Raw genomic sequence first — 10,792 nt, 5'->3', positions numbered from 1 at the left:
AACACATTTTGAAAGTGAAATGGTAAAATGTATCACATTTATCCAGTCAAACACGCCCATTCATTCAAAATAATTTAAATGCATTTAAAAAAAACAATTGCTGAGGTCATAAGTAAATGGTGCTCAGTGTCAATGGGCTTGTTCAACATTGCAGCTGACTACCTTTTCTACACTTAACAAAAATATAAACACAAGTGTTGGTCCCATGTTTCATGACCAGAAATAAAATATCCCAGAAATGTTCCACACTCACAAACAACGTATTTCTCTAAAATGTCGTGCACAAATTTGTTTACATCCCTGTTAGTGAGCATTTCTCATTTGCTAATATAATCCATCCACCTGACAGTTGTGGCATATCAAGAAGCTGTTTAAACAGCATGATCATTACACAGCTTGTGCTTGGGACAATAAAAGGCCATTCTAAAATGTGAGGTTGTCACACAACACAATGCCACAGATGTCTCAAGTTTTGAGGGAGCGTGCAATTGGCATGCTGACTGCAGGAATGTCCACCAGAGCTGTTTCCAGAGAATTGAATGTTAATTTCTCTACCAATAGCTGCATCCAATGTCATTTTAGAGAATTTAGCAGTACTTCCAGCCTCACAGTAACCACACCTGTCCAAGACCTCCACATCCGGCTTCTTCACTTGGAGGATCGTCTGAGACCAGTCACTGGGAAAGCTGATGAAACTGGGTTTTGACAATTAAAGAATTTCTGCACTGTCAGAGTCTCAGGGAAGCTTATCTGCATGCTTGTTGTTGTCTCCAGGGTCTTGAACAGACTTCAGTGGGAAATTGCTCACCTTCGATGGCCACTGGTAAGCTGGAGAAGTGTGCTCTTCACAGAAGAATCTCAATTTAAACTGTAATAGATGGCAGAGAGCATAGCATGGCTTCATGTGGGAGAGCGGTTTGCTAATGTCAACGTTGTGAACAGTGCCCCATGGTGGTGGTGGAGTTATGGTATGGGCAGGCATAAGCTACGGACAATGAACACAATCACATTTTATCGATGGCAATTTGAATGCAGAGATACTGTGATGAGATCCTGAGGCCCGTTGTGCCATTTATCTGCCGCCATCACCTCATGTTTCAGCATAATTCAGAGCCCCATGTCACAAGGACCTGTACACAATTCCTGGAAGCTGTAAATGTCCCAGTTATTCCATGGCCTACATACTCAACAGACATGTCACACATATAGCATGTTTGGGATGCTCTGGCTACAATAGCATGTTCCAGTTCCCGCCAATATTCAGCAACTTCACACAGCCATTGAAGAGTTGGACAACATTCCACAGGCCACAATCAACAGCCTGATCAACTCCATGCGAAGGAGATGTGTCACACTGCATGAGGCAAATGGTGGTCACACCAGATATGGACTGGTTTTCTGATCCATGCCCCTACCTTTTTTAAAGAGGTATCTGTGACCAGAGGCATATTTGTATTCCCAGTCATGTGAAATTCATAGATCAAGGCCTAATTACATTGTAATTGACTGATTCTTGTATTATGTTTTGAAATTGTTGCTAATTGCATTAAAATATTCATTGTGTACAAATCACCTACGTCACAAATAACTCATTATTTGTAGATCAGACCATCACACTTGATTCATATCCAGACACCACAGATACCTGACTACCGCCGGAGTTGGTCAGGAAGATATGATAACAATGAGATCATGAGTCTTTAATAGTCTACACCAGTCTAAAAATGTGGGCAGTCAAGAATGTTGACAAGATTAGGACAAAGGGGGCATGTTGGCACCAGGTATAAACAGGGCTTGAGAGCCAGTTCAACAGGCATCCCTCCAGGATCAAGCAAAAAAAAAAAAGACAGCATACGTCAGCATTTCAAATAAAATAAACATGAAAGCAACAGCACTTCATTAACATGTTCATTTTCTGCTATGACAAACATTTTGTATTGTTTTTATACAAGTTTCACATGATTCATTACATCAATCAATGTGGTTTGTTACCTAATCTAGACCATTTCAGGAGATCAGTGCTCAAAAGGTGAGGCCATTTACTTTGCACCAAGGCTCCCTAATCCAAATAACACTGAGCCAATGAGACAGACAAAAGCAGCATATGATTTCAAGGCATGAGAATGAACTAGAATGGACAAACCTAGTAATCTCCAAATCGACTCCAGTTAAGACAAAATATGGCATGAATGGGGTCTTAGGCCGTACCTAACCACTGCATTGTTCTGGGGAATTGAGAGCCAACATGAAGAAATTCACCTGAATTGCAGTGAATTTCAAAGTAGATCATTAAGACATTCACTTAATTGATTTATCAGAACTACTGCAATTATGAAGAACTACTACAAATTTATAATAGAAAACATCAGCATCATTTTCCTAACTTATTTTTTGATTGGGTGGAATCAGGGATGCAAGGCCAGTATAATTTATCACCGTGTTGTTACACATCACACTTCTTTATCCAGCATGGTTTTTGGGTAAGCAAAGTTTGTGCATTAAAAATGGTACAAAAATCTATCTCCCCTTCCCCATATGCCGTCAGTGCTCCCAGACGGCAATGCAACAAGACAGTGGACAAAGGACAGCGTTGAAAATCTTGAGACCAGATGGAGTGTACTTTCTTGGTTCAACACACACACACACAGGACAGGCAGTCTCAAGGGCATGCTACCAGTCAGTTTGACCAGCACACATCAGGTGGCCACTACGGTGCAGCATGGGGAGGGTCACGTCAGGCCTCTCTGATCTTGGCAGCCAGAGCAGAGTTCTCCTGGCGAATGGCTTTGTAGTCCTCGAGGATCTTCTCCAGGTTGCTTACAGTCTTTTTACCATTTTCAGTTTCAATCTATGGAGAGAAGGAAACTTAAAAGTTTGCTCTACCACATCAGCCCTATATCACTATGTCAATAAAATGACAAACTGACTCGTGTGGTAAAGTAGCAGTACAAGTTAGTGGTTTGGAATAAAAGAAAGAGGGCTATATATACCTGCTCCTCCAGGTCTCTGATCTCTCGCATGATTGTGCCTGTGTCCTCAATAGTTTGGATCAACTGAGTGCAGTTCTATACCAAGGAAGATAATGAAGTCACACAACTAAGCAATGTAGCTATAGGCACCTAACATTACCACAGAGCACCAGACCAAAGGATATGCAGTATGTCTTGCTCTTCAATTTCTAAAAAAATGTTATATTCTGCAAACAAGCTCTTACCTCATGCAAGGCTGCCAGGTACTTGTAGGATTTGCGGACAGATTCGTCTTTCTTCGCATCCTACATAGTATTAGGAAAAGTATTGATTAGGCAAGAAGGAACATCATTGGTGTGCCTTCCTGAAATTGTCAAACTGTGGTATAGAACAATTGAAATGAAAGGCATGAGCAAACTGACAGCATGGTTCCTTGTTAGCAAGTTGAGCATTATCAGGTGATCTAGAAGGGATTTCTTTGACCTATAATTGCAAAAAGTAGATGCATGAGTTATCTTGCTCTACCTTGAAGACCAGCTCATCAGTCACAGCGAACGTTCGGTCCAGTTTTCCAGTCAGATTGTTAATCTCTTTCTGCAGCTCCTTAGTGTCAGACAGAATCTACAGACCGAGAGGCGGACACACAAATACCATACTTGAAATCACACTACTCAGATTCAAATTTAGTTTTGTAATTCCTTTGTTTTTGAGGAGATACTCAGGACTGCATTGTTGAGGTGTCTCAAATAGTGTACCTTTGTAATTTCTTCCTTCTGTTTCCTGATATTGCCAACGATCTCCAGGATCCTTGCAGTGTATGCTGAGCGGGAGACATCTTTGGGGAGATTCTCAAACTCTGTTATCTGAAAGAGATGTCAGATTCCCCAAAATTCTGTCTGACGTACAATGCATGGACTGGAACCCAAATAAACAGTGTAGAAGTAACTCATCCCAAATACATTTAAAATTTGTTATAATACCAGTTGTTTATACAGTGCCTCCTTCTTCTTGGACTCCTCCGCAGACTGATGGATTCTGTGGTGAAGCTCTTTGATTTCAGATAGCTTTCTGGAGGACTCAATCTACAAAAAAGAACAGAAGTTGAAAGAAGAATTTATCTCATACAGTCAAACACACATGTGCTGATATCTAAGGAGATGAACGCTACCTCTTGGTTGCTGCAGAGCTCCTTGAGCCTGCGGTGCTCATCGATGAGCGGAGCTCTGCGTTTCTCCCACTGCGCAGCAAGGTTAACCACTCGCTTGGCACTTCCCTCCACCAGGGCCTGCAGCTTGGCCAGGTTGTTCTCTGCGTCCGGCATCAGGTCAATGGTCTGCTTCTTCATCCGCACAGAGTCCTCCTTCTCCGCCTTGCTCAGCTCTTTCTGCTTCAGCTCATCCGACACCTGCACACAGACAGGAGACAAGTTAGTCTTGCAGGGTGACTACATCTTACTCACAGTTCATTTGACTGTGGTAACTCTGGTTGGAGGTAGGGATGGGGGTATGTAATCATTTCACTATTCGAATAGCATCATGAATTTGTCGGATATCCGGATATAGGAAATGCACGTCCTTTTTTACTTAAGTTAACCTGAGCACTGCTGCGCGATGGAGAGAAGCTGGCCCTCCATTGCTGCAGCTGTGGAGGGGGCAGAGTATGTGAAGGAGCAGACGGAGAGAGACACCAAGGCAACTCAGCTACAGCCAAGACTAGCTAACTTGTTGCAGCCAATGTTATGTATCGTCACATATAACAGTGCCAGTCTTCACTGTAAAAGCCTAGAGAAGCAAGTTAGCTAGATAAAACAACTGCCAACATGTTGGTTGCTCATTGTTGCCTAGTCCTCATTTTGCTAACTATTCATTACATAATTTTATTCGATCTTGCATTGCATTAGTGAACTCACTCTCTTTCTCCACATTGTCACTTTGATTGGCCAACAAACAACAAGCTACACATGTGAAGGCTACCGGTCAACTACCCGTCTTTTCATGGGGTGCAGATCCTAAAAAAGACATTAAAAAATACAAACACTTTTCATGTTTAAATGTCATTGTATATCCTTTCATCTAACAATGCCATATGGATATTTTAATGAAACTTAGAAAAATACTTTTCAGTGTTAAAATAGGGCTATAATTCCCCCCCTGCAAAAAACAAAGCACACAAGTAATCCAAAATACAAATGTCAGATTGGATATTCGAATTACCATGCACATCCCTAGTCTGAGGTCTACACAAATACAGAGTTTATCTGTTTTAAATCAGAGAGGTTCCAGTTACCTGAAGTATGGATACGGTGAGCTGCCTCATGTCTCCGCCCACCTCCTCAAGGCTGAGGGAGAGCTGCTGTAGCTGCCGCTGTAGGTAGACCAGCTCCTCCTGCTGTCGGGCCTGCAGTTCCTCCTCCGACTGATGCGAGCTGGGAAGGGAGCTGGCCGCTGCTGCCATCTGCTGGGAGGCTTTCGCAGGCTCCTGACACACACACACTAGATTCAGATTGGCAATGAAAGGGGGAACATTTGTAGATGTTGCTCAATGTCTTCGGGGCAGGCTTTGTTAACTCTTCAATCACCTGTGTGAAAGTGAATTTCTCAGTGTGAGTGAAGCGGGTGCCCTTGGCGAGGATGTCACCAAAGGAGGAGCCCCCAAAGGACTGAAGTAGCTCTGTGAGAGCAGAGCCCGACCTGTGGGCACCGAGGGTGTCCAAGTGAGACTGGGCCGCAATGCGCAGCTGCTCTTCGATCCGCTTCTGCAGACGGGCACGCTTCCTGGAGCGATATTCCTGGGTGGCCACGAGAGGAAAAGTGGAGATCAGAGATTAAAACACTGCAATGAACACAAAATTATTCTTCTGTGCTCAAATTGAAATTGTCCAGAATCTTGAAAAACTATCCCTTTAAGAGTGTACCTCAGGGGTGAGGCGGGAAAGGAGGCCTTGGCTGTTCCACTCATTGTCCCACTCCTGGGCGGCACTAAGCTCCCCTGCATGCAGCTCCAGCAGGGAGGCCGGCACTGAGGCATGCTGCGACGGCTGTGCAGTCACAGGTGGAAGAAATTCCCTGTGGTAGTCCTTTTCCTCTGGAGACGGGGTGAAAAGAATGACGTGGTACACTGGGATTTAACTTTCACCACAGGTTCTTATTTCATTGGCAAAGAATATCTTGTACCACATGCTAATATATATATAGGCTACTAATTCAGAACCCTACATAATTGGAAGAATTGGATTACAGAATGATATGCAATGAGAGTAAGTACAGAGGGCCCTGTGTATTCTGGGGTTTACCTTTCAATTGCTTTTTCCCAGGCACTTTGAGGCAGTGCAGTAAACTAAGGGGCTGAGAGTGGAAACTGTGGGACGGTCCTGGGTTCTAAAAAATAATTAAATGTTAAGTGGGAACACTTGACAAAGACATTAAAATAGGAAGTTTGTATAGTGCATCATTTTGGTTTATTACTTCAATAAATATCCAGGTCATAAAAAGCAGGATAAACTTGAGAGACATTGCATTATTGCCTCACTACTTTCACTGACCAGCCCTGAAATCTAGCTTCCTTTATGATCTAGGAAACCAACAGTTATTTGTCAGTGTTTTTTAAAACTTTAGCTGCCATGTCATTAATGCTTTGTGATATTGCCAGCAGGACATAGCTACCTGTGTTTTACATAGAAGGGGTAGTCTGCAAGATGGAGGGAGCCAAGGCAAGGCCAGCTGAGCTTTGATCTGGGCAGCTATCAATTTTTGGAGGAGGACCGATTTACCTGTTATGGGGTACAATGAATGTGAGACAAATAAATACTTATAGATGAAGTAATTGTCATTTTGAGAGATTCACAAACATTCAATGTATTTTTATTGATCAGATTATAAAGCAAAAAAAATGACCAATGTATAACGGGATTGCTAAAGTTAATGGTATTCAATAAATGACAAGAAGTACAATGGTGGGACAATGCGTCTATACCTGCTGGTTGGTCCAAGGCCTCAGCACTTTCTCTGGGCAGCTTCTCCACCAGGAACATGAGCAGGGAGCGGATCTCTGGCTCATTGCTGTAAAGAAAGGTCTGGTAACCAATCTCTCCCTTGTAGCCAAGGTCCTGCATAGAAACACGTCAACCTGGTTATGGAGTCTGCTCATACACATGACATTGACCTTTGTGTCACATACCTCACCCAGTCTAGAGCATGAGGATCATTAAGCATGAAAATGGAATCAGTCCACGACATTGTGTATGAAGACCATTACGAACATGTGGACTGATGGAGCCTTCTTCACAAAATGAGCAAACCAAATGTATTCACACTTGGGAGATTCTAAATCTTGTAATAAAACTACATTTCAGAAGATCACTTCAATGAAGTTACGCAAGCAAATTGACTATTCAATAAAGCCAATCGAGTGAGGAAATAAAAATAGTTCAAAGCAGTGCTCAAAGAGATGGAATGGCATTAGGATATGACATGACTTCAAATTGTCGCAGGCGGTCAAATTGGTTACTGAATTACTTATTTTCAGACAGTTGGGACCATTAATAACTGAGCTTGACGTAATGAAATTCAATTGATTTTAGAGTATAAAAAGACCCTGGACTGAGTGTCATGCAAAGGGGGTATAGGTCATATGGCTACTGTACATCAAGAAGTCGTGCATGGTTATTATTTTAGATCCAACAACATCTTAATCTTCTTCATTTGATCAACATAGTCTTGTGGGGAGAGAGTCACGAGCCTCACTTCGCAACAGGAGGGGGAGCACTATCCCTTTTCTTTTTGACCGCTCACCTGACAGGCCTGTGCCAGGCTCATGCCCACTCGAAAGCGGGCAGACATGCCGGGGGGTAAGGAGTGGGACAGGCTGCTCCCCAGGGCCGGGTCGATCACTCGCAGACATTTCACTACCGCCTCCACTATGAGCTCACTGGAGAAGCGCTTCACACTCTGAACATCCTCCCCCACGTCCCTTTGCAAACACACAGAGCATGAGATGCAGGTGCACGGGGTTAACTTCTCATGTGTGTCTCACACCTCGCTAGTCATGTAATCAGGAAGTTACGATTTTAAACGACATTGAAAATGTGTACCGTTAGCGTAGCTAACTTGACCGATATGGAAGAATTCTGGTCATTACAGTAGCTCAAAGATTTGCAGTGTTCAAATCAAAAGAACCGGCTGTTAGAACACACTTGTACAAGTGTGAATGAATGTAATTTAGCTAACTTCGCTAGCTCTCTGCACTTCACTTCCCAAGGAAAACATCAGCTGAGATAATGGCTGATGAGTAATTGAATGAAGATAGACCTGGGTGTCAGTCACTAAATCAAAGAAGAGAGCTACGTATCTAGAGGTAGCGAGCTATCCACAACTCAATAGACACAAACAAGCAACAGTAGCAAGCCAGATGGCAAACCTTCGCTAACTAGAAACAAAATGTTAATAATGTTGGCTAACTACTTACGTGCCGGTCTGTCTAAGGGAGTGAATTAAAATCTTATCAACTTCCTCCATCACTGTAAGAAGATGAAGTGCCTTGCAATTCCTTTAGCAAAAATCCCCCGAAATTCCAATCATTAGGCTTCAATATGCTTATTTTGGCTAGCTAGATAACGTTAGCGGTCTCACAGGCGGGTCCATTCAAAAACAACAAGCTAGCTCGCCTGTTTTTAGCCGGGGAACTAGCTTACGTTGTCACTTCTCAACGCATGAACAAGAGGCACGACAGTAGCTATTCCAGCAACATTTCCACTTAACACGTTTTTGTGCTCCCTTAAATGTCTTACAAATAGCTTTTTTATCGTATGAGAGAGAGATAGCTTGCTGACAAATTAGTGAAAGCTAAAATGTTGCATCTATAAACACATTAAGTCACGTGGGAGGAGGATATGATAGCAGTGTTCTATGGGATGCTGAGTTTCAACATTCTTCAGCAGTGTTGTTAAAAAACTGGAGAGTTGGGAAAGTTAAACTATGATTCCCAGCAACCCCACGCTTCTGGAGTCGCATGACTGGGTACTGTGTCGAGGAAGAGGCGAAGCGAAATGATTTGTGCCACGTTCGTGTACTAGTCAGAACTACGAAACTCGGAAATGTCAGACTTGCCAACTGGTAAACGCGGCACGGTATAACTACAACCATTTAGCAATTCGGACATTTCCGAGTTTCCTAGCTCCGACTAGCATTGGAATGCGACATTACTCCACCCCAAATCTGTCCACGCGAGATAAGCAGACCACGTGGCCATGTTCTGTGTGGAGGTCAACAATGATTAATGTCCATTGGGGTGGGGTTGGGGATAGGCAGTGTGTACCCAATGGTAGTACCACCCTCTTCAGTGCCTTGCTGTAACAGGCTGTGATGCAGCCCGATACAAGTGTGAATGTATATTCTCCCTCAAGCCATACCACAACGGCCCTCAACGATCTACACTGGACTTTGTGCAAACTGGAAACCACATATCCTGAGGTCACATTTATTGTAGCTGGGGATTTTAACAAAGCAAATTTGAGGAAAACCCTAGCGAAGTTCTATCAACACATTGACTGCTGTAGTACTCGCACTGCTAAAACACTCGACCACTGCACTCCAACTACTGGCATGACTACAAGGCCCTCCCCCACCCTCCCTTTGACAAATCAGATCATGACTCCATTTTGCTCATCCCCTTTATTTATTTTTTATTTAACTAGGTAAGTTAGTTGAATGAAGGTTACTTTTTAAAATAACAAATTCTTATTTACAATGACGGCCTACACGGCCAAACTCTGACAACCCTGGGCCAATTGTACGCCACCCTAGGGGACTCCCAATCATGGCTGGTTGTGATACAGCCTGGATCCCTTCCTATAGGAAGAAGCTCAAACAGGAAGTACCCGTGCTAAGGAATGTTCAACGCTGGTCTGACCAATCGGAATCCACGCTTCAAGATTGTTTTGATCACGCAGACTGGGATATGTTCCGGGTAGCCTTTGAGAATAATATCAACGTATATGCTGATTCGGTGAGTGAGTTTATAAGGAGGTATATAGGAGATGCTGTACCCACTGTGACTATTAAAACCTACCCTAACCAGAAACCATGGATAGATGGAGGAATTCCCACAAAATTGAAAGTGCGAACCACAGCATTTAACCATGTAAAGGAGACTGGGAATATAGCCAAATACAAACAGTGTAGTTATTCCCTCCGCAAGGCATTCAAACAAGCAAAATGTGAGTATAGAGACAAAGTGGAGTAGCAGTTCAACGGCTCAGTCTGTTGTCCCCACATGCTTCAAGATGACCACTATTGTTCCTGTACCCAAGAATGCAAAGGTAACTGAACTAAATTACTATCGCCCCGTAGCACTCACTTCTGTCATCATGAAGTGCTTTCAGAGACAAGTCAAGGATCATATCACCTCCACCTTACCTGCCACCCTAGACCCACTTCAGTTTGCATACTGCCCCAGCAGGTCCACAGACGATGCATTCTCCATCGCATTGCACACTGTCCTATCCCATCTGGACAAGAGGATGTGAAAATGCTGTTCATTGACTACAGCTCAGCATTCAACACCATAGTACCCTCAAAGCTCATCATTATGCTCGAGGCCCTGGGTCTCAACCCCACTCTGTGCAATTGGGTCCTGGACTTCCTGATGGACCTTTACAGACTCACAATTGAGAGCATCCTTTCGGGCTGTATCACCGCCTGGTATGGCAACTGCACCTCCCACAACCGCAGTGCTCTCCAGAGGGTTGTGCGGTCTGCACAACATATCACCGAGGACAAACTACCTGCCCTCCAGGACACCTACAGCACCCAATGTCAAAGGAAGGC

At 43.5% G+C, this 10,792-nt stretch overlaps 1 protein-coding gene across 1 annotated transcript; it reads right to left on the bottom strand.

Annotated features, from left to right (window-relative positions):
- Positions 1-1,685: 1,685 nt before the first annotated feature.
- On the bottom strand, positions 1,686-8,968 carry LOC118359747 (coiled-coil domain-containing protein 22-like). The gene is made up of 15 exons (XM_035738426.1): positions 8,433-8,968; positions 7,760-7,937; positions 6,942-7,074; positions 6,632-6,738; positions 6,262-6,346; positions 5,884-6,053; positions 5,548-5,757; positions 5,256-5,447; positions 4,138-4,374; positions 3,950-4,051; positions 3,725-3,832; positions 3,495-3,590; positions 3,215-3,274; positions 2,991-3,065; positions 1,686-2,848 (listed from the first exon to the last, which is right to left on the bottom strand). The coding sequence occupies exons 1-15, from the start codon at positions 8,480-8,482 to the stop codon at positions 2,735-2,737; spliced, it is 1,917 nt and encodes a 638-aa protein (XP_035594319.1). The 5' UTR covers positions 8,483-8,968; the 3' UTR covers positions 1,686-2,734.
- Positions 8,969-10,792: the final 1,824 nt, after the last annotated feature.

This window comes from Oncorhynchus keta, chromosome 27 (genome assembly GCF_023373465.1).
Source record: "Oncorhynchus keta strain PuntledgeMale-10-30-2019 chromosome 27, Oket_V2, whole genome shotgun sequence".
Lineage (NCBI taxonomy): Eukaryota > Metazoa > Chordata > Actinopteri > Salmoniformes > Salmonidae > Oncorhynchus > Oncorhynchus keta.
This window is presented reverse-complemented; position numbering and strand designations above follow the sequence as displayed.

Coding starts and splice junctions, on each gene's coding strand:
- LOC118359747 (XM_035738426.1), bottom strand. CDS start 8,482: ATGGAGGAAGTTGATAAGATTTTAATTCACTCCCTTAGACAGACCGGC. Junction 6,739..6,941: donor GGCCTTGGACCAACCAGCAG/GTATAGACGCAT, acceptor ACCCCATAACAG/GTAAATCGGTCCTCCTCCAA. Junction 6,054..6,261: donor TGGGAAAAAGCAATTGAAAG/GTAAACCCCAGA, acceptor CCCCGTCTCCAG/AGGAAAAGGACTACCACAGG.